Source organism: Cheilinus undulatus, linkage group 24, assembly GCF_018320785.1.
Source record: "Cheilinus undulatus linkage group 24, ASM1832078v1, whole genome shotgun sequence".
Classification (NCBI taxonomy): Eukaryota; Metazoa; Chordata; class Actinopteri; order Labriformes; family Labridae; genus Cheilinus; species Cheilinus undulatus.
Window position 1 is genome coordinate 2,115,448 of NC_054888.1, and position 24,191 is coordinate 2,139,638.

The 24,191-nt window shown below is 47.7% G+C and overlaps 1 protein-coding gene across 4 annotated transcripts in view; it reads left to right on the top strand.

The window, feature by feature from the left end:
- The window catches only part of agap1 (ArfGAP with GTPase domain, ankyrin repeat and PH domain 1), a 245,778-nt gene that overhangs the window by 78,271 nt on the left and 143,316 nt on the right, over window positions 1–24,191 (top strand). The window contains exon 1 of one of the 4 annotated variants that reach the window (XM_041782108.1): window positions 2,331–4,016. The exons of the other annotated variants lie outside the window; for them this stretch is intronic. Within the exon in view, the coding sequence (XP_041638042.1) occupies window positions 2,903–4,016 (1,114 nt within the window). The 5' untranslated portion in view covers window positions 2,331–2,902. Of the gene's footprint in view, window positions 1–2,330; window positions 4,017–24,191 lie in introns of those variants that run through there. 4 annotated transcript variants of the gene reach the window in all.

Here is a 24,191-nt window from a genome sequence, read left to right on the forward strand (position 1 = left end):
GCTGCTGTGCTGCTGCTGCTGCTGCTGCTGCTGCTGCTGCTGCTGCTGCTGCTGCTGCTGCTGCTGCTGCTGCTGCTGCTGCCGCTGATACTGCTGCTGCTGCTGCTGCTACTGATACTGCTGCTGCTGCTGCTGCTGCTGCTGCTGCTGCTGCTGCTGCTGCTGCTGCTGCTGATGCTGCTGCTGCTGATGCTGCGATGCTGCTGCTGATGCACTGCTGACTGATACTGCTACTGATACCACTGATACTACTGATACTGCTACTGATACTGCTGATACTACTGATACTGCTGATACTACTGATACTGCTGATACTACTGATACTACTGATACTGCTACTGATACTGATACTGCTGACTGTAGTCCTTCCTCTGTTGTTGCTGCTCTTTCTTTCTTACTGTGTCTCCTCCTCCTCTCTGACCTCGGCTTAAACACTACAGTGATGCAGAATACCTTCTCATAATCAGCCACAGTCTCAAATATTTCTATTTTGTTTTAAAACTTCTGCAGTTATTTTGCTCCATGTTCTTCATTGTTTCATTCCAAATGCTTTCTGAATTTGATTTTATTTAGTTTGACTGGATTTTGACTTTGATTTGGATGATGAAAATGAAGGAGGAACTAGAACCTCAGATAAACACTCATTTAGCAGTTATACTGATCACTCTGTTATTCTACTGCATATTAACATGTACTTTTATAACTACGATGCTTTAGTTTTAATACAGTTTAACACATTATTAATCAATATGACCTCTTTTTTGAATTTACCCCTCATACTGTCACCTGTTGCTAGGTAGAAAACCCTTTGGGTAGGATGAAGCGGAGTGATCTTAACTCAGTGGACGACTTCACTCACTGTGCAACAACTCAGCAGAAACAGTTAAAAGTTAGAGAGTTAAAATCAACTCTGAGTTGTTTGACACTGACATCTCTACTCTTCAGTTTGTGCTGTGGAGACTGGAGGATGTTGTGGCTGATTAGGGACAGCAGGAAGGAGGGAGGGGGCGTGTCTTATCCTCCTCCAGGGTAGCTGAAGCTCAGGTGAACTCTGAACTTTAGTGATTTTCAAACAAAAAGGAAAGATTGACTTCATATTAAATGAAGAGTTAAAAGTTTGACTTTTTGTCAGTTCCAGAGACACAGATGATTTTACTGATGCTGAGGAAATGTCTGATTCTGAGTTTGGAGTCAGAATGTGGATCTGACTCTCAGACCCTGTCCCTCAGCTCTTACTGAACTTAACAATGATATTTAGATGTTTAAGGACACGGGTGTCAAACTCAAGGCCCGGGGGCCAAATGCGGCCCACAGTGCAGTTTGACCCGGCCCGTAAGAGCATGTCCTAATTAGCATTGTCCTGCTGCTATGAGGTCTGCAGATTTCCTCCAGTATAAAAATGTAAATTTAACCTTGAAGATACAACAACATCTATATTTTTGGAGTTATAAAAATCTGAAAAAGTAGAACTAATAAGATAAAAAGTCAGGAATGAGGGAAGAAATTAGTTTGTGTTTTCATTTTATATTTTCATTTTGCATCCCAAGATTATGACTGAAACTCAGGATTTTGACTTTTTTTTTTCATATTTTGACCTTTAAAATTCATAATTTTGACCTTTTTTTCATATTGTGACCTTTTAGGTTCTCAAACTTTCATTCTAAATCAAACCTTGACCTTTTAAACTCCTAACTTTGACTCTTAATCCCATATTTTCACTTTTTAAACTCCTGATCGAGAATTTTATCTCATATTTGGACCTTTTAGAGTCATGATTTTGAATTTTATCTTCTATTTTGACTTTTTAAACTCTTGATTTTGTATTTATCTCATATATTTACCTTTTAAAAACATTATTTTGACTTTTATTTCTGTATTTTGATCTTCAGGACTTATAAAGTTGACTTTTTATCTCAGATTTTTATCCTTTAAACCCATTTATGTATTTGTTTATTTATTCATTTTTTATTTATTTGTGTTTTTGTTTATTTATTGAATTGACATGGACACAGTAACATCGATGCAGTGATATTTAATCATTGTGACTTTTTTAGAAATCTTGATCATTTATCATTTATCAGTTTTCGGTTAAATCTTGACCCTGTTCGGCCCTCAGGTTAGACCTAAATCCAGAATCCAGTCCCTGCTGTGATTAAGTTTGACACCCCTGCTCTAGGATGTCCCCTGTGTAGTTGGTTTTAACTCCAGATCCAGATCCCGTCCCTGCAGTGACTCCGGTCCAGGTCTTCCCCCCTCCCCTCCCCTCCTCTTCTCTCTGTTTGGTTTGTGTCGGTGTGAAGCGGCGTTCTCTCAGAGAGCAGAGAGCGGCGGTGGAGGAGGAATGGAGAGAGAGAGGCGATCCTGCTGCGTCTGTCAGGGAGGTTAGACCGGCTTAGATCAGATCTGAGTCCTCTGCTCTGAGCTCTCAGATATTTGATTCACTATTGAAGACTGTCCCAGGACCAGGAGGAGGAGGAGGCTGCCTGCGCTGCTCTGCGGGGGATGTGAGCACACAATGGGAGCAGGACGCGGCGGAGGAGGAACGTTGGCCCCTGATGGAGGCTCAGAGAGACCAGGACCAGGAGCTGTCAGAGAAACGCTCTTTCTGCCCAGACTGTGAGGAGGTTTCGCTCCGGGGCTCGCCTCAAACGGGGAGCTGCTGTGAACCCGGGCAGAGGAGGGCAGGAGCCGCCTGCTCGCTGCACTGAGAGCCGGTTGGAATCCTCCGGGATGAAGGTGGAATGTACTTCCTGCTGTTTGCACATCTGGATGAAGGAGAGCTTTTGAGGAGTTTGGAGCTGAAGTCCTGTTTTTAGATGAATCTGAGAAAAACTACGACCCCGTTTTAGGATTTCTGTGGAGTGTAAGGTTGCCCTGACACTGACGGAGCGTTCTTTCTGGGATGTACCTTCTGGACAGCAGCGTCTCTGACAGGATGGAGCGGGGGACGCCTCAGAGGAAGACGGTCTACAGGATCTCCCTCACGCTGGTGAAGAGGGAGAGTTTGGACAAAGACGACGGAGGCCTGGGCCCCCGGCGGGCTGAGAACCCCAAGCTGAGCGCCTTCAGGAAGGAGGGCTCAGTGGAGGTACAGCACGGCGGTCTGGAGCAGCTGAAGGAGGTGGAGGACGAGGCGGAGGAGTTCTCCTCTCACGGCCTCATGAGGAACTTCAGGACCTTCAGCACGGGACAGCTGGAGCTGGGACGCCTCAAACTGTGCAGGAAGCAAAAAGCAAGCAGCCCTGTCGCGGAGAAAACACCGGCTCAGAGTCCAGGAGAGCGCCTAGAGGACTTGGTCATGGCGGTGCAGAACGGCGGCTTGGAGAAGAAGAAGAAACTGCTGAAGGCCAAGAGTGTGGAGGAGAGGAGCAGTGAGCCTCCTCTGAACGGAGACGCCAAAATGTCTCACTCTAAAAGTAACGGGAAAGCGTCCAAAGCGACCTCCCCGGAGACGCCGCCACTGAAGCGGCCCCCTGGGCTGCTGCGCCGTAGCTTCAGCTTCAGACACTGGAGCGGCGGCGAGCTGCTGCGCCTGAGAGCACTCTCCAAAGACAAACACCACAACAGCTCCGGCTGCATCGGACAGGACGACGGCGCCAAGAAGGACGCCGAGGCTCCCGCCGACCCCCCAGCCTCCCGCCTCGCCGACCCCACCCGGGTGAAGAGCAGGACCCTGGAGGTGGGCGCTGTCCTCAATAAGACCGACTCCATGTCGGAGCTGAGCCGCTGGGAGAGGGCGCGAGGGAGCAAAAACCGGACCCTGGACAACAGCGACCTCCTGAGGCTGGCGGCCGAGAAGGACGCAGCGGGAGGGGGCTTCCTGCTGAGGGGAGGGGGCGGGCGCTCCAGCGATAGGCGTCTGGTTCGGTTCTTTAGCGGGATCTTCTCCAGGAGGGACGGGGGGTCCACTTCAAGTCCGGTGGGGAGTCCGAGCACGGAGCGGTCACTGAGACGCAGCAGGAGGGCGATGCTGTCTCAGTCCAGCACCGAGAGCATGAACGGAGGGAGCGCGGAAGGTAAAAACGCCATCCCAGAACCTTAAGGTCACCTGAGATCATGTGACCTGCTGAGAGACGTGTGTAGGCACAGGGTTTCCCATGATTCTCTGCAGCAGCTGTAACATGTGGTTTAACTTAAATCAGTCCTTCTCTCTTAGATGGAGAAGAAGCCTTTTCTTATCCTCAGCCCCTCAGGGGTCCAGGTCCTCAGGCTTTTTTAGATCCTAACTTTTAAAAGCATGAGGTTCCACAGACATCAGGATGGGTTCAGCTGATTTAAACAGCCAAGACTAGAGCATGCATGTCCTGTCTGCTTTAATGACGATGAGTGTGGGCCAAGTTAAACCTCTCAGAGATACTCGGAGTGTTTCTAGAGGAGGGAGAGGATCAGAGTCACTGGGAGTGTTTGTTTTGGACAGCAGGGTGATGTTTGGTCGCTGCTGTTTGTCTTTCATTACTCTGACTGGCTTTAGTTCTTCTCTCAGTCCGTCTGAAGCAGACTGAGCTCTTTAAAAACTTACAGAATGAAGTCTTATCTTTGAGTAATCACACCCATCTCAGCTTTAAACAGAGAGAAAACAGGAAAAAAGAGCACGGCCTTTATTCTGGACAGGCCTTTAAATCAGACCAAACCTGTCTGATACCGCAGCACTAAAATCCTAGACAGCAGTTTATTCATTTAAACCCCTAGAACTGCAGGCTAACTCAGCTCTGTCTAAACTGTAAGCGTTGGTGATACTGGACCCGGTGGGCAGACCTGGCAGGGATCCTTCACCAGTCCACCCACCTTTCCAGAACGTTGCCAAAGTTTTGCTGGAAAACTGGGAAACTTGAATATTGCCAATATTTTTGCATGCTTCAGACAGTGCTCTCTCTTAAATGAGTGAAATCTTTGAGACAAAAATAGTTGCCAGTAACTTTGGACAATTTGAGCAGTGATTTCTCTCTATTTTGGTGGAATTGTGTCAAAATGTTGCCAGCGTTTTTTGAACAATTTAGACAATAGTCTTTTGTTGGTAGACCTGGAGAGGAGCAGAGGAAACCGTTGTTCATTGCCAGTTCCACCAGACAGTTCCAAAGTTGCCATTGTCGTTGTCTTGGAAACTGACATGTTGCCGGTGTTTTTGCACAGTTTATTGTTTTGTCTCTCTTTTGGTTATGTGATGGACAATGCAATAACTAAAATCTTTTTGTGCAAATTATTTTGTCCCCAACCCTCTCAGTGAAATGTTTGAGACAAAATAATTTGCCATAATTATTGCAGAATTTAGACATTGCTTAATGTCTATTTTAATTGCTGTATCTGGATGTTTTTGATGTTTTTGTGCAATTAAGAATTTGTCTCTTTCAGATAAACGCTGGAAATGTTGCCAATGCTTTTGCTGTAGTTCAGAAGTGCTCTGGTTCTCGTTTGGTTGCATGTTCAACAATGAAAGATTGACAGTGTTTTTGTGCAATCTTTGAACACTGGAAACTGAAATGTTGCCAGTGTTTTTTGCAATATCAATGATTTGTTTCTCTTTTGGTTGTATGTTGAGCAATCAAACATTTATAATCTTGTTGTGCAATTTAGGCTGTCCCCAACCCACTCAGGGAAATGCAAAAAAGTTGACTCAATTTTTGCAACATTAAAAGATTGTATGATGTCTTCAGGGTTAAAATGTCTTAATGTTTCCAATGTTATTGCCCATTTTTTTGCACAATTTAGATAGAAAATGGAAAAGTTGCCAATGTTTTTGCACATTTTTTGCAACATACATAATGGAAAAGTTGCCAATGTTTTTCCTCATTTTTTGCAAACATCAGATGAAAAGTTGAATAGTTGCCAATAATATTGCAAATTTTTTGCAAATGTTAGGTAAAAATGGAAAAGTTGCCTGTTATTGCACATTTTTGAAAACGGATAAAAATGGAGAGGTTGCCAGTGTTTTTTCACATTTTTTTTGCAAACAGATAAAAAGTTGAAAAGTTGCCAATAATATTGCACATTTTTTGCAAACATTAGATAAAAAATGGAAAAGTTGCCAATGTCAGTTTGACGATCCTTGACCTCTCTTTCAACTGAATGTTGGAAACGGACCCAAAATTGAGCAATGAATAGATTTTAATTCCAGCAGGTGCAGGGAAAGTCCTGCTCAGTGTCAGATTTTGGTTTGGTGGGTGGACCTGGACAGGAAGCTGGAAACGTTGCCTCTGTCCAGTTCCACCCACTTTCTCAAATGTTGCCAGTGTTTTAGTTCTGGTTAGGAATTTATCGATCACCCATACATGAAGTGAAGATTTTCATTCACGTTTCTGCTAAATCCCGGGGTCTGTAACAGAGAGCGGGCTTTATCTAACTCCAGGCTGCTCAGAGAGACTGGACCTTCTATCAGGATGAGCCTCCATCAGAAGTTTAACGGTTTTATCTGTGATTCAAACTGCAGCTAAAGAGTCAGAGAGGAAGCTGGAGGACAGGACTCTTCTTCTTCTTCTTCTTCCACATTTGTGATTAAAACAGAAGCATGTTTTCATCGTCACACCGTCAGCATCCTCTTTCCATGGAGACGGGCCGAGTGGAAAACATGACAGAGGAAGTGGATCTGTTCAATCACAGGGACACACAAGTGTTGTTGTGTTCCTGCTGTCAATTCTCCAGATGTTGGAGCCTCCAGCTGCAGCAGCATCATGTTCACAAGTCTGCAGGTTCGTTCAGCAAACAGGCCCACAGTTCACGACCTGAGATAGAAACAACACATTAGCACTGATCGACCCTCTCAGCTTCATTTGAATTGTTTTTTTCTAATATATCAGCATGCATCGCTGTTTAAGGCTGGCTTTACTCTTTCAGGTCTGATTTACCCCCCATGACTGGTGGGTGTGCAAAAACATTGGCAACATTTATCTTAAACAGAGAGAGACCACAGTCTAAATTGTGCAAAAACATTGGCAACGTTTCCAGGGGTACCTAAAAGAGGTCGTACTGTCTAAACTGAGCAGTGTGAGTGATTCATGGCTGATTAGGGACTTTTATCCCTCTGAGTCTGTTTTAAAGGCCTTTTCCTGGAGTGATTCTTGAAGGTTTTGAGATTCCAGGTCTTTCTCTCTCTCTAATACCAGCATGCTCAGCAGTGGACCAGCAGGTTAAGCGTGTGTGTGGCGGTGTGGTCGGTGGTGTGTGATGATGCCGGTGGTCGACACGAGGTGGGGGGTTGGAGGGGCTCAGCCGCCACATATTTGGGATTCCTGAGACAAGGTGGAAGTGAGAGCAGGTCGGTTCATCTCAGAGCGCTGAGACGATCGAGGCTGCAGAGAGGTGAGGTGTTGTTTTAGGAGATAAAGAGGAAGGAGGAAACAATGCTCACACGCTGGGGTTTATGTAGATTAGATTATTACTCTGAGCGGGATTATGCTGTTTACTTGATGTGACAGGAATCATGAGTGTTGGCTGCAGCCATTATAGAGGTATAAAGTGCAGCAGCCATCATCACACATTACATATGACCTGACAAGACTGAAAATTCACTGTCACTGGCAGGGCTGGTGCTACTTTTTATAATTTATTCTCCATCATTAGGTCTTCGGGGGCTGGTTTGATTGAAAATCTATATTAAAGGCAGCAAGTGGAGGAGCTGGTGAGGAGGATAACTGTTATGTGGCAGCCGAAGTTATGTGTGCATGTGATGCCACAGAAGAGAATAAGGGCCACTGAAAAAAAATAGGACCCAATCTCTGTTTCCCAAATCTGAGGGAACGAAGTCAGAAATTCTGAGATCAAAGTCGGAGTTCTGAAATCAAAGTCAGAATTCTAAGATCAAAGTCATAATTCTGAGATCAAAGGCAGTATGCTGAGATCAAAGTCAGAATTATGAGATTAAAGTAAGAATTCTGAGATAAAGTCAGAATTCTAAGATCAAAATCAGAGTTCTGAGATCAAAGGCAGAATTCTAAGATCAGAGGCAGAATGCTGAGATCAAAGTCAGAATCATAAGATCATAGTCAGAGTTCTGAGATCAAAGACAGAGTTCTGAGATCAAAGTCAGAGTTCTGAGATCAAAGGCAGAATTATGAGATCAAAGTCGGAATTCAAACATCAAACTCGGAATTATGAGATCAGAGTCAGAATTCTGAGATCAAAGTCGGAATTCTAAGATCAAACTCTGAATTATGAGATCAAAGTCATAATTCTAAGATCATAGTCGGAGTTCTGAGATCAGAGTCATAATTCTGAGATCAAAGGCAGAATTATGAGATCAAAGTCAGAATTCTGAGATTTAAGTCCGAGTTCTGAGATCAAAGTTAGAGTTCTGAGATCAAAGTCAGAATTATGAGATCAAAGTCAGAATTCTAAGATCAGAGTCGGAGTTCTGAGATCAGAGTCATAATTCTGAGATCAAAGGCAGAATTATGAGATCAAAGTCAGAATTATGAGATTTAAGTCCGAGTTCTGAGATCAAAGTCAGAGTTCTGAGATCAAAGTCAGAATTATGAGATCAAAGTCAGAATTCTAAGATCAGAGTCGGAGTTCTGAGATCAGAGTCATAATTCTGAGATCAAAGGCAGAATTATGAGATCAAAGTCAGAATTATGAGATTTAAGTCCAAGTTCTGAGATCAAAGTCAGAGTTCTGAGATCAAAGTCAGAATTATGAGATCAAAGTCAGAATTCTAAGATCAGAGTCATAATTCTGAGATCACAGGCAGAATGCTGAGATCACAGTCAGAGTGCTGGGATCAAAGTCAGAATTCTAAGATCAAAATCAGAGTTCTGAGATCAAAGGCAGAATTCTAAGATCAAAGGCAGAATGCTGAGATCAAAGTCAGAATTATGAGATCAAAGTCAGAGTTCTGAGATCAAAGACAGAGTTCTGAGATCACAGTCAGAGCTCTGAGATCAAAGGCAGAATTATGAGATCAAAGTCGGAATTCAAAGATCAAACTCAGAATTATGAGATCAGAGTCAGAATTCTGAGATCAAAGTCGGAATTCAAAGATCAAACTCAGAATTATGAGATCAGAGTCAGAATTATGAGATCAAAGTCAGAATTCTAAGATCAAAGTCATAATTCTGAGATCAAAGGCAGTATGCTGAGATCAAAGTCAGAATTATGAGATTAAAGTAAGAATTCTGAGATAAAGTCAGAATTCTGAGATCAAAGTCAGAATTCTAAGATCAAAATCAGAGTTCTGAGATCAAAGGCAGAATTCTAAGATCAAAGTCAGAATGCTGAGATCAAAGTCAGAATTATAAGATCAAAGTCAGAATTCTGAGATCAAAGTCAGAGTTCTGAGATCAAAGGCAGAATTATGAGATCAAAGTCGGAATTCAAAGATCAAACTCGGAATTATGAGATCAGAGTCATAATTCTGAGATCAAAGTCGGAATTCAAAGATCAAACTCTGAATTATGAGATCAAAGTCATAATTCTAAGATCATAGTCGGAGTTCTGAGATCAGAGTCATAATTCTGAGATCAAAGGCAGAATTATGAGATCAAAGTCAGAATTCTGAGATTTAAGTCCGAGTTCTGAGATCAAAGTCAGAGTTCTGAGATCAAAGTCAGAATTATGAGATCAAAGTCAGAATTCTAAGATCAGAGTCATAATTCTGAGATCAAAGGCAGAATGCTGAGATCACAGTCAGAGTTCTGGGATCAAAGTCAGAATTCTGAGATCAAAGGCAGAATGCTGAGATCAAAGGCAGAGTTCTGAGATCAGAGTCAGAGTTCTGAGATCAAAGTCAGAATTATGAGATCAAAGTCAGAATTATGAGATTAAACTCAGAATTATGAGATCAAACTCAGAATTATGAGATCAAAGTCAAAACCCTTGTAATGAATTCATGTTTACCTTTCTTTTTTTTAACCTAGAAATTCCATGGTTTCCTTCTTCTTTCTGTATTTCTATACAATGATTGGCTGTTGTGTTGATTGTTGTTGCTGTTTGATTGGCTGTCAAATCTGTTGATTAAATTATATCAGGATTCTGTTCATTCTCTTCTCCAGCCTGAGCTTTGGTTCTCTAAGGGTTAATCCTTTTTTCTAAACATTACCCAATCAGCCAATAATTAGCAGATTTACTGATCAGAGGTCAATTGTTTGCTTTTGTGTCTGCCATGACACCTTCGAGGAGCTGTAGATGAGAGGGGGGATGTCGGGGGGGGGTTTGACCTCAGACCAGTTGAGGAAATTTTGCTGTCTCTACACATCACGGAGTCTCAGACTGTCGAGCCCCGCCCCCCTCTGACCCCCGCCATCTTAGTGATGAGTGGGTAGATTTCTATAGGGGGTCGGTGTAGGGGAATGTGAGCATTTGAGGGTGTGGACGAGGGCGTGCATTCATGGCGAGGGGTCGGGGCGGGTGTGACCTACATCCTCATCCACGCCGAAGTAATACAAGTGTGTCAAAAGCCACGCACACACTTCTGAACAGCCAATTAGAGCGTCGACTTCAGCATCCAGTCATCAGATCAAACGGTCAGACCGGAGCTCATCAACGGGGAGAGAGATGTTAGAGACTTCGATCTGAGTCAGACACTAACAGTATTACACACTAACTACACAACAACACAACTACACACTAACTACACTACTACACTCAGTCTCACTACAATGGGTACAATAGGGAGAAAATCCTATTAGGAGAAATGCTGCAGGGAGAGAGGAGACAGAGAGGTGGCCCTCCTCCTCCTCTTCATCTCTACTCTCCTTGTTTACCTTCTCCTCTCCTTCCCTTCATCCTGACCTCCCTCTCCTCTGTCCTCATCCTCTCCTCCTTGTTTTGCTGTTCTTTAGTCTAAAATCGTCTCAGTCTTGTTCCCCGTCTGTCTGCAGTGAGTCTCTCTTTTCTTATTTTTAGAGTGGAAAATCTGACATCTTTGCATTCTTGTCTTTTTGGCCTCTTGTTGGTTTCACGCTGCTCAGTTATAATTCACCCCGGCCTTGTAAACAAACATCACATGACTCCTAAGCAGCTGTTTGATTGGAGGCTGAAGCTCAGATGGGCTTCATGCTGCTGATTTGGCAGTAAAAACATTCAAACATGATTCAGGATATTAGATCCTGAAGTTCTGTCTGTTAGTGTTATGAACTACCTGGTGGCTGTTTGAGGCCACAGAGGTCAGGAGCAGAGGATTGTGGGATATATCAGAACTGGGCCAAGGACTGGCCTGGTTCAGAGAGTCTCTGGCGGGAACTTTATTTCTGTCCGTCCACCTCAACGGCTGGTTTCTGACCGGATTATTAGCGCCGGCGGGTCAGGCCAGTGGAGCACGGTGTGGGTCTGAAAATAACCGAACCAGAGAGGGAATAAACCAGAAACGTTAGATCTAGGGGTGGGAAACAAGTCCAGCCAATCACAGTAGTCTGCTTTTCTTTATTTAGTTTAGACCTTTTTCTGTTAGTCCTATGGATGCAGGAGGAGCTCTCCTCCTCCTCCTCAGCCAGTCTCTCGCTCCTCTGTCAGTGTGGAGGTGACGGAGCAGAAACACGGACCGTAGCTCCCAGCAGGAATGTGATACTTGACTGACTTCAGACTGCTTGTTCAAATAAGGGAGCACGTCTCTAAAACACACAGTCACACAGTAACCACAAGGTCCAATTTGGGCCCTCAGAGGAAGTGGAGAGGAGGGGCACACGTGCTCTTTGACCCCAGAATAACCTCCACCACCAAGGTGAAACAGCAGCCAGCTAATGAGAGCAGAGAGAGACGGGTATGGGGGATGGGTGACCAGTAAGACCAGGAGGATTCTAGAACCAGTTTGATGCGACAGCAACACAAATACAAGTCTGAGGAGCCAAATGGTCTACATGTCATATCACAGTATTTTTAACGCTCTTAATGGTAACGGCTTTTTTTACACAGCTGCCTCTCTAACCTCGTCTAACGATACCACCTGGCTTTTTATAAGAATTCTGCAGCACTGGGCTCTAGATGAACCGAGTTGATCCACTGCAGCACTCAGCCTGTGTTGCAGCTCCAGACAGGCGGACAGAGATGCTGTGCAAAGCGAGTACACTCACTGCATGTTGCTGTTATTACAGACATCAAACTTGGAGAGGAAAGCAGCCAGTTTTTCCTGTTTATTGTGCAAAACTGGGTTAGCTACCTAATGCTAGAGCTAAACATGTTGATGACTGAGCTGTTTTTAGTCACATATCACTCTTCTATGCTAATGGCGGTAGCAGTTTAGCCTGATCTGAACTGATCTGACTCGTCTTTTCGAGGGTAAAGTTTCCACAGCTGCTGCTTGTAACAGGACAGGGTAACTCTACATTTTTCCATGTGTTGCTGCTGATATTGACTGTCTGAAAAGTCGCAGAGCAAAGAGTGATTTTCCTTAAGATGCTGCATGCTGAGAATGCAGGACTACATTTGCTTTTATTGCTAATTAGTACTGCCAGCTCAAAAACTACAGATATGGAAACAAATCCTAATCCTTTTTAGTTCTGGCACGCTTTTATTTATGCAGAAGATTTACCATACAGCTACAATCTCAGCCAGTCTCTTAAGTTTGGTTGGCTGACTTTGATATTTAGCTGCAGAAATGGCCCTGTTTAGCAGAGAAGACTGGGGTAAAAGCACAAAGACAGGCTAAAAAGCAACAAGCAGTTGTAAAAGAGAATAAAGGCTGTGATGAAGAGCCTTTGTTAGTTCTGTCACAACACAGCGCTGATGCTCAGGTTAATTTCAGCTTTACTAACATCTCTACATCATTGTGCTCGTGCTGCTTCCTCTCTGATTACAGCTCCTTTTGTTCGTTAAAGTACGGGCTCAGCCTCAGAGATGAAGAGGAGGAGGACAGCTCCTCTTCGCCGTGTGATGTGTTTCTGCCTGCTTACATCAGCCATAATACCGTGTTGAATTTTAAATCTCAGCTCTGGTGCTGATGCTGCTGCTGCTGCCTCACTGAGCGTGCTGCTCCTCTGCCCTCTGATGGATTTGACTTTTATGTAAGAGCTTTAAGCAGCAGACCGCTCTGTGACACTCCCCATGCACGCCAGTGCCGCCTGGCCAGCAAAGGATTATGGGACGCACAGCCAGAAAAGGATGTACACATAACAAATGTGAGTGAGGAAAAGTCACTCAAACACAGCTTATGGTAAGTTTAACCTATTGTGTTCAGCTCTAAAGAAGGGATGGGTCAGGGTAAGTTTAGGGGGGTATGGCTATAAGATCAGGAGGGAAGGCCATAGGCTCAGGGTGGTATGGCCATAGACTCAGGGTGGTATGGCCATAGACTCAGGGTGGTATGGCCATAGGCTCAGGGTGGAAGGCCATAGGCACAGGGTGGAATGGCCAAAGGCTAAGGGTGGTGTGGCCATAGGCCAAGGGTGGAATGGCCATAGGCTAAGGGTGGTGTGGCCATATACTCAGGGTGGTGTGGCCAAAGACTCAGGGTGGTATGGCCATAGGCTCAGGGTGGTGTGGCCATGGGCTCAGGGTGGTATGGCCATAGGCTAAGGGTGGTATGGCAATTGGCTAAGGGTGGTGTGGCCATAGGCTAAGGGTGGAATGGCCATAGACTCAGGGTGGTATGGCCATAGCCTCAGGGTGGTATGGCCATAGGCTCAGGGTGGAAGGCCATGGGCACAGGGTGGAATGGCCATAGACTCAGGGTGGAATGGCCATAGACTCAGGGTGGTATGGCCATAGACTCAGGGTGGAATGGCCATAGGCTGGGGGTGGCTTGGCCATAGGCTCAGGGTGGTGTGGCCATGGGCTCAGGGTGGAATGGCCATAGGCTCAGGGTGGAGTGGCCATAGGCTCAGGGTGGTGTGGCCCTAGGCTCAGGGTGGAATGGCCATAGACTCAGGGTGGTATGGTCATAGATTCAGGGTGGTATGGCCATAGAGTCAGGGTGGAATGGCCCAAGGCTAAGGGTGGTATGGCCATAGACTCAGGGTGGAATGGCCATAGGCTCGGGGTGGCGTGGCCATAGGCTCAGAGTGGTGTGGCCATGGGCTCAGGGTGGAGTGGCCATAGGCTCAGGGTGGAGTGGCCATAGGCTCAGGGTGGTGTGGCCCTAGGCTCAGGGTGGAATGGCCATAGACTCAGGGTGGTATGGCCATAGACTCAGGGTGGTATGGCCATAGGCTCAGGATGGAATGGCCATAGGCTCAGGGTGGAATGGCCATAGGCTCAGGGTGGAATGGCCCAAGGCTCAGGGTGGAATGGCCATGGGCTCAGGGTGGAATGGCCATGGGCTCAGGGTGGAATGGCCATAGTCTCAGGGTGGTATGGCCGTAGAGTCAGGGTGGAATGGCCCAAGGCTCAGGGTGGTATGGCCATAGACTCAGGGTGGTATGGCCATAGACTCAGGGTGGAATGGCCATAGGCTCGGGGTGGCGTGGCCATAGGCTCAGAGTGGTGTGGCCATGGGCTCAGGGTGGAGTGGCCATAGGCTCAGGGTGGAGTGGCCATAGGCTCAGGGTGGTGTGGCCCTAGGCTCAGGGTGGAATGGCCATAGGCTCAGGGTGGTATGGCCATAGACTCAGGGTGGAATGGCCATAGGCTCAGGGTGGAATGGCCCAAGGCTCAGGGTGGAGTGGCCATGGGCTCAGGGTGGAATGGCCATGGGCTCAGGGTGGAATGGCCATAGACTCAGGGTGGTATGGATGTAGACTCAGGGTGGAACGGCTCAAGGCTCAGGGTGGAATGACCATACACTCAGAGTGGAATGGCCCAAGGCTCAGGGTGGAATGGCCATAAACTCAGCCTGGAATGGCCATAGGCAAAGGGTGGAATGGCCATCGGCTCAGGGTGGAATTGCCATAGGCTCAGGGTGGAATGGCCATAGATTCAAGGTGAAATTTCCATAGACTCAGGGTGGAATGGCCATAGGCTCAGGGTGGAATGGCCATAGGCTCAGGGTGGTGTGGCCCAAGGCTCAGGGTGGAGTGGCCATAGGCTCAGGTCGGTGTGGCCATAGACTCAGGGTGGTGTGGCCATAGGCTCAGGGTGGAATGGCCCAAGGCTCAGGGTGGAATAGCCATAGACTCAGGGTGGAATGGCCCAAGGCTCAGGGTGGAATGGCCATAGATTCAGGGTGGTATGGCCATACACTCAGGGTGGTATGGCCATAGGCTCAGGGTGGTATGACCATAGATTCAGGGTGGTGTGGCCATAGGCTCAGGGTGGAGTGGCCATAGGCTCAGGGTGGTGTGGCCCTAGGCACAGGATGGAATGGCCATAGGCTCAGGGTGGAATGGCCATAGGCTAAGGGTGGTATGGCCATAGGCTCAGGGTGGTATGACCAAAGACTCAGGGTGGAATTGCCCAAGGCTCAAGGTGGAGTGGCCATAGGCACAGGGTGGAACGGCCATAGACTCAGGGTGGTGTGGCCCTAGGCTCAGTGTGGTATGGCCATAGGCTCAGGGTGGAAGGCCATAGGCACAGGGTGGAATGGCCATAGGCTAAGGGTGGTGTGGCCATAGGCTAAGGGTGGAATGGCCATAGGCTCAGGATGGAATGGCCATAGACTCAGGGTGGTATGGTCATAGGCTCAGGGTGGTGTGGCCCAAGGCTCAGGGTGGAATGGCCATGGGCTCAGGGTGGAATGGCCATGGGCTCAGGGTGGAATGGCCATAGACTCAGAGTGGAATGGCCCAAGGCTCAGGGTGGAATGGCCATAAACTCAGCCTGGAATGGCCATAGGCAAAGGGTGGAATGGCTATAGGCTCAGGGTGGAATTGCCATAGGCTCAGGGTGGAATGGCCATAGACTCAAGGTGAAATTGCCATAGACTCAGGGTGGAATGGCCATAGGCTCAGGGTGGAATGGCCATAGGCTCAGGGTGGTGTGGCCCAAGGCTCAGGGTGGAGTGGCCATAGGCTCAGGTCGGTGTGGCCATAGACTCAGGGTGGTGTGGCCATAGGCTCAGGGTGGAATGGCCCAAGGCTCAGGGTGAAATAGCCATAGACTCAGGGTGGAATGGCCCAAGGCTCAGGGTGGAATGGCCATAGATTCAGGGTGGTATGGCCATACACTCAGGGTGGTATGGCCATAGGCTCAGGTTGGTATGACCATAGATTCAGGGTGGTGTGGCCATAGGCTCAGGGTGGAGTGGCCATAGGCTCAGGGTGGTGTGGCCCTAGGCACAGGATGGAATGGCCATAGGCTCAGGGTGGAATGGCCATAGGCTAAGGGTGGTATGGCCATAGGCTCAAGGTGGTATGACCATAGACTCAGGGTTGAATTGCCCAAGGCTCAAGGTGGAGTGGCCATAGGCTCAGGGTGGAACGGCCATAGACTCAGGGTGGTATGGCCATAGACTCAGGGTGGAATGGCCATAGATTCAGGGTGGAATGGCCCAAGGCTCAGGGTGAAATAGCCATAGACTCAGGGTGGAATGGCCATAGACTCAGGGGTGAATGGCCATATACTCAGGGTGGTATGGCTATAGGCTCAGGGTGGTATGGCTATGGATTCAGGGTGGTATGGCCTTAGGCTCAGGGTGGAATGGCCATAGGCTCAGGGTGGTGTGGCCCTAGGCTCAGGGTGGAATGGCCATAGGCTCAGGGTGGAATGGCCAAAGGCTCAGGTTGGAATGGCCATAGACTCAGGGTGGAATGGCCATAGGCTCAGGGTGGAATGGCAAGAGGCTCAGGGTGGAATGGCCATAGGCTCAGGGTGGAATGGCAATAGGCTCAGGGTGGAATGGCCCAAGGCTCAGGGTGGAATGGCCATAGGCTCAGGGTGGAATGGCAATAGGCTCAGGGTGGAATGGCAATAGGCTCAGGGTGGTGTGGCCATAGACTCAGGGTGGAGTGGCCATAGGCTCAGGGTGGTGTGGCCCTAGGCTCAGGGTGGAATGGCCCAAGGCTCAGGGTGGTATGGCCATAGACTCAGGGTGGAATGGCCATAGGCACAGGATGGAATGGCCATAGGCTCAGGGTGGAATGGCCATAGGCTCAGGGTGGTATGGCCATAGGCTCAGGGTGGTATGACCATAGACTCAGGGTGGAATTGCCCAAGGCTCAAGGTGGAATGGCCATAGGCTCAGGGTGGAACGGCCATAGGCTCAGGGTGGAATGGCCATAGACTCAGGTTGGTATGGCCATAGGCTCAGGATGGAATGGCCATAGGCTCAGGGTGGTGTGGCCCAAGGCTCAGGGTGGAGTGGCCCAAGGCTCAGGGTGGAATGGCCATAGGCTCAGGGTGGAATGGCAATAGGCTCAGGGTGGAATGGCAATAGGCTCAGGGTGGAATGGCCATAGACTCAGGGTGGAGTGGCCATAGGCTCAGGGTGGTGTGGCCCTAGGCTCAGGGTGGAATGGCCCAAGGCTCAGGGTGGTATAGCCATAGGCTCAGGGTGGAATGGCCATAGGCACAGGATGGAATGGCCATAGGCTCAGGGTGGAATGGCCATAGGCTCAGGGTGGTATGGCCATAGGCTCAGGGTGGTATGACCATAGACTCAGGGTGGAATTGCCCAAGGCTCAAGGTGGAATGGCCATAGGCTCAGGGTGGAACGGCCATAGGCTCAGGGTGGTATGGCCATATGCTCAGGGTGGAGTGGCCATAGACTCAGGTTGGTATGGCCATAAGCTCAGGATGGAATGGCCATAGGCTCAGAGTGGAATGGCCAAAGGCTCAGGTTGGAGTGGCCATAGGCTCAGGGTTGAATGGCCATAGGCTCAGGGTCGAATGGCCATAGGCTCAGGGTGGAGTGGCCATAGGCTCAGGGTGGAATGGCCATAGATTCAGGGTGGAATGGCCATAGGCTCAGGTAGGTGTGGCCATAGGCTCAGGTTGGAGTGGCCATAGGCTCAGGGTTGAATGGCCATAGGCTCAGGGTCGAATGGCCATAGGCTCAGGGTGGAGTGGCCATAGGCTCAGGGTGGAGTGGCCATAGGCTCAGGGTTGAATGGCCATATGCTCAGGGTGGAATGGCCATAGGCTCAGGGTGGTATGACCATAGGCTCAGGGTGGTGTGGCCATAGGCTCAGGGTGGAGTGGCCATAGGCTCAGGGTGGAATGGCCATAGGCTAAGGGTGGAGTGGCCATAGGCTCAGGGTGGAGTGGCCATAGGCTCAGGGTGGAATGGCCATAGGCTCAGGGTCGAATGGCCATAGGCTCAGGGTGGTGTGGCCATAGGCTCAGGGTGGAATGGCCATAGGCTCAGGGTTGAATGGCCATATGCTCAGGGTGGAATGGCCATAGGCTCAGGGTGGTATGACCATAGGCTCAGGGTGGTGTGGCCATAGGCTCAGGGTGGAATGGCCATAGGCTCAGGGTGGAGTGGCCATAGGCTCAGGGTGGAGTGGCCATAGGCTCAGGGTGGAATGGCCCAAGGCTCAGGGTGGAATGGCCATAGGCTCAGGGTGGTGTGGCCATAGGCTCAGGGTGGAGTGGCCATAGGCTCAGGGTTGAATGGCCATATGCTCAGGGTGGAATGGCCATAGGCTCAGGGTGGTGTGGCCCAAGGCTCAGGGTGGAGTGGCCATAGGCTCAGGGTGGAATGGCCATAGGCTCAGGGTGGAGTGGCCATAGGCTCAGGGTGGAATGGCCATATACTCAGGGTGGAATGGCCATATACTCAGGGTGGAATGGCCATATCCTCAGGGTGGAGTGGCCATAGGCTCAGGGTGGAGTGGCCATAGGCTCAGGGTGGAGTGGCCATAGGCTCAGGGTTGAATGGCCATATGCTCAGGGTGGCATGGCCATAGGCTCAGGGTGGCATGACCATAGGCTCAGGGTGGTGTGGCCATAGGCTCAGGGTGGAGTGGCCATAGGCTCAGAGTTGAATGTCCATATGCTCAGGGTGGAATGGCCATAGGCTCAGGGTGGTATGACCATAGGCTCAGGGTGGTGTGGCCATAGGCTCAGGGTGGAGTGGCCATAGGCTCAGGGTGGAATGGCCATAGGCTCAAGGTGGAGTGGCCATAGGCTCAGGGTGGAGTGGCCATAGGCTCAGGGTGGAATGGCCATAGGCTCAGGGTGGAATGGCAATAGGCTCAGGGTGGTGTGGCCCAAGGCTCAGGGTGGAGTGGCCATAGGCTCAGAGTTGAATGGCCATATGCTCAGGGTGGAATGGCCATAGGCTCAGGGTGGTATGGCCATAGGCTCAGGGTGGTGTGGCCCAAGGCTCAAGGTGGAGTGGCCATAGGCTCAGGGTGGAGTGGCCATAGGCTCAGGGTGGAATGGCCATATACTCAGGGTTGAATGGCCATAGACTCAGGGTGGAATGGCCATATCCTCAGGGTGGAATGGCCATAGGCTCAGGGTGGTATGGCCATAGGCTCAGGGTGGAATGGCCCAAGGCTCAGGGTGGAATGGCCATAGACTCAGGGTGGAATGGCCCAAGGCTCAGGGTGGAATGGCCATAGGCTCAGGGTGGAATGGCCATATACTCAGGGTGGAATAGCCATAGGCTCAGGGTGGAATGGCCATAGACTCAGGGTGGAATGGCCATTGGCTCAGGGTGGTGTGGCCCAAGGCTCAGGGTGGAGTGGCCCAAGGCTCAGGGTGGAATGGCCATAGGCTCAGGGTGGAATGGCAATAGGCTCAGGGTGGTATGGCTATAGATTCAGGGTGGTATGGCCTTAGGCTCAGGGTGGAATGGCCCAAGGCTCAGGGTGGTGTGGCCATAGGCTCAGGGTGGAGTGGCCATAGGCTCAGGGTGGAGTGGCCATGGGCTCAGGGTGGAATGGCCATAGGCTCAGGGTGGAATGGCAATAGGCTCAGGGTGGTGTGGCCATAGGCTCAGGGTGGAGTGGCCATAGGCTCAGAGTTGAATGGCCATATGCTCAGGGTGGAATGGCCATAGGCTCAGGGTGGTATGGCCATAGGCTCAGGGTGGAGTGGCCATAGGCTCAAGGTGGAATGGCCATATACTCAGGGTTGAATGGCCATATACTCAGGGTGGAATGGCCATATCCTCAGGGTGGAATGGCCATAGGCTCAGGGTGGTATGGCCATAGGCTCAGGGTGGAATGGCCCAAGGCTCAGGGTGGAATGGCCATAGACTCAGGGTGGAATGGCCCAAGGCTCAGGGTGGAATGGCCATAGGCTCAGGGTGGAATGGCCATATACTCAGGGTGGAATTGCCATAGGCTCAGGGTGGAATGGCCATAGACTCAGGGTGGAATGGCCATAGGCTCAGGGTGGTGTGGCCCAAGGCTCAGGGTGGAATGGCCATAGGCTCAGGGTGGAATGGCAATAGGCTCAGGGTGGTATGGCTATAGATTCAGGGTGGTATGGCCTTAGGCTCAGGGTGGAATGGCCCAAGGCTCAGGGTGGTGTGGCCATAGGCTCAGGGTGGAGTGGCCATAGGCTCAGGGTGGTGTGGCCATAGGCTCAGGGTGGAATGGCCATAGACTCAGGGTGGAATGGCCATAGACTCAGGGTGGAATGGCCATAGGCTCAGGGTGGAATGGCTATAGACTCAGGGTGGAATGGCCCAAGGCTAAGGGTGGAATGGCCATAGGCTCAGGGTGGAATGGCAATAGGCACAGGGTGGTATGGCCATAGACTCAGGGTGGAATGGCCATAGACTCGGGGTGGAATGGCCATAGACTCAGGGTGGTATGGCCATAGGTTCAGGGTGGAATGGCCATAGGCTCAGGGTGGTATGGCCATAAGCCAAGGGACATAAGGCTTTCAGCTCTTTTTCCTGGTAAAGCTTCTACTTCCATGAAGGTCTTTGTTTACCAATTAAAATTTTACCAACTATTTCTCTTTCTACCAATGTTACCCATGTTATCAGCTCATAATCTTTGTTTATATTCAAACTTGTGGGTTTTTGTTGTAGACAGTTTATAGGCATTAACCAAAACTATGGAGCAGAACAACTATGGCGATAGCAGCTGCACTAACAGTTTAACAGAGCAGCTGACTGTGATTGTGAGCCTGAACTGATAAAAGAAGTCATAAATGTGTTTAACGCCAGTCTGGAAGGTAACCTGAATTTGGGGCCAGTCTGTGATTTCATCCAAACTTATCCAACTTAATTTTACCACCAAACATGGAAAAATTGCCAATCAAATAATCCAACAGACTTATGTGGAACATACGGACTTGAAACTCAAAAACCTAAGTATAAAAATGATCATTTTTGTCCTTTTAATATATATTTTATGTATGTATATGTATTTAACATTGGTATTTGAAGCTTTGATGCTCTTCTTTGCATCATTTCCATGTTATAATTCAAACTCCGTGTGATATCAGTGTCTCACTTTGATCTGTGAGAGGAAACCCCCTCAGATATGGTGCTAGCCCCACATTAACACACATCTAGGTTGATAATTCCTGTATAATTGTCCTTCACACCTCAGATAAACTCTGATTAACGAACATTAAAACGCTCTTCAGTCAGAGAGCATGTGTGCATGATGATGAACCAGCTAGCTGGTGGTGTGACGGTGGTTTATTTGATTTGGGATGAGGATGAAAGAGACGGGCGTGCAGCCAACCAGCAGCGTTAGAGTGTGGGAGGGTGGGGGAGGGTTGGTCCTGCCTGATTAAAAGGCTGATATTTAGGTCAGTCGATGTGTGTTTGTGTGCATGAAGCTTGTGCTAATGTTTGTGTTTGTAGAGCCAGAGAACATGACATAACCAAGATAATTTTGGACTTTTTTAACTGATCTAAATGGCCTTTTACACAGTGGAATTAAACATCTGCCATTTTTAGCTTCTCCTTCAAAGTAAAAGCCCCTAGTGCTGTTAAAGCTACTATAGGGAATAAAGTGGCGAAATAATGGAGTTATTAGATGCTTAAAGTCAGTGATAGTGATATATGAATCCAGTTTCAGTTCTAATTTCAGCTTTTTATGATCATCAAAAAAAAATAATGTAGATTAAAGGAGCTTGTTTAGTCCAGAGCTTGTATTATGTTTGGTCAAAGTTTTAGTATTTGCTGTTATATTTATATATCTCCACTAAATCAAATGATCAAATGTATTAGTTCCTTGTCTCTATTTTTCAGATTGTACAGGGGTTTTTTTTCCAAGGATTTTTAAGTGTGAACAGGTTTTTAGATCAACAAATCCATGTGCAGAAGTTCTTGGCTTTGAGTGAAGATTCGATTTTGAATTTTTTTTTTTTTCTTTTTTGTGGGGGGGGGGTCAGAAAACCAGATTTCAGATTGGTGGAACTCGCAAGAAGCAGGGGTTTCCCTCCTGAGCTATGGCTCGCTCTTTGGTTAAAAAAAAAAAAAAATGCTGAGCAAAGGCCACGACATCCCCAGCTTCACTAACATTCTGTTCTCTGCCTTAAGTGATTTGATCCATAGAAGTTTGGAAAACATTCTCTCCTCTTCCTTTTAGGATGTCAAGCACATAAAGTTGATAAAAAAAATTCCATCTTTGCCTTTGAAATGATGTCATCCTTTGAAGTTTTTTAAAAACTCCGTCCTTGCCTGTGAAGATGATGTCATCCTTTTAAAGTTTATACAAGATTCCATCCTTTCCTTTGAAGATGATGTCATCCTTTGAAGTTTATAAAACATTCCATCTTTACCTTTGAAGATGATGTCATCCTTTGATGTTTATAAAGCATTCCGTCTTTGCCTTTGAAGATGATGTCATCCTTTGATGTTTATAAAGCATTCCGTCTTTGCCTTTGAAGATGATGTCATCCTTTGATGTTTATAAAGCATTCCGTCTTTGCCTTTGAAGTTGATGTCATCTTAAAGTTAATCCCACATTTTTGCCTTTAATGAGTTGTGTTCTGGGGTGTTGGTCTTTCCTTAGACAAGACAGGACCGTTGATAGTGAAGGTCTCAGGTAGAGAAAGTGAGGAATAACATGCTGGAAAGGAGCAACTAGCTGGATTTGAACCTGCGTTGTTCCTTCCTTGAAGACATCAGGAGCAACTTAAAGACTAGACCATGTAGGCCTCATACTATGGTGTCTTAAGTGTTTTTTTGAAGATCCTTGTGCCCGGCAGGTGTTATCAAAGTGTGGTCAGTTAAGACCTTGAATGAAAAGACCAGGACATTTTTTGTAAATGAGATTTTTCATCTCAGTGAGGTATTTTACTGGGCAAATAAATTTTTAAAAATAAATAAGATAAAGATAATACAGATTTCAGAAGACTCTAAATGGTACATTTTCATCCAGAATTTTCCAAACTGAGGCTCGTGGCCCTTACAGAGACCCATCAGCAGCCATTTTAGACATTCGGACTTCAGATGAAAGACTAAGCTCGGTAGGAGATAAAGCTCTTCCTCTGTTATCTCCACAGATTGTTCCTTTAGCCAAATTTTCACAGCTGTGTGCGCCTCTAGATGTTAACATGTGCAGGTTTATGATCTCGTGGTCAAACCAGCCTCAGATAAAGAGAGTCGGTTCCTGTTTTGCATAATTTTCAGGTCAGACGAGGTTCTCTGAGTACGATCTACCCCGTCCCCTCTGTGTCCGTGTTTACTCTGCATCACTTTAAAGGTCGTTCATGTCCAAAGTGACTCCCATCACAGACTAAACCTTCAGCTGAGGATGCTCTGTTCTTATTTATGTGCAGATAAATGTTCATTCTGAGGGAATTCAAGGTGACAGTGATCAATATGTCTGTCAGCTCTGCTGTTTCAGCAACTTTGTAATCAGTTTGTCCAAAATCCCTGCCTTTAAACACATTTTCACTCATTTTCTTTGCACCGCCTGCATCCTCTCTACTCCTCCTCATTTCTTCGTCCATTCAACATTCACTTACAAACATCCTCTTCCTCTTACACCTGCTGCCGTCCTATCACTGAGCCTCGTTTCAGTCCGTCTCCGCTCTCTCACGGCGTCCTCTCTGCTCGCCGTCCCTTCTCTTCCCATGGCCTCGTCACAGCTGTGGCGGCCTGTGAGTGCTCACACAAGGCTCGCCGTTGTGTTGGAGGTGGGAAACTGAAGGGCTGAATGTTTGAATGTCTCAATGGCAAAGAGAGCTTACTGCTGTTTTTAACAGAAACTACAGTTTGACTCAGTTCCTTAAAGAAATGAGGCTGAATTCATGGACTTTTACTGAAGCTCAGCAACCTTCTCTACACGGTTTATTCCTGTCATTCCCACCTTCATTTTTTCTCAGCTTCAAATTCTGACTCAAATCTCAGAATTCAACCAATTTTAGAATATTTAAAGGATGACATCATCTTCAAAAGCAAGGATAGCATGTTTTATAGACTTCAAACGATGACATCATCAAAGGAAAAGGATGGAATGTTGGTGAAGCTAAGGATGTTGGGGACTGTTGTTCTGTTTTCTTGCCAAATGGTGGGTCATAGTTGTCGA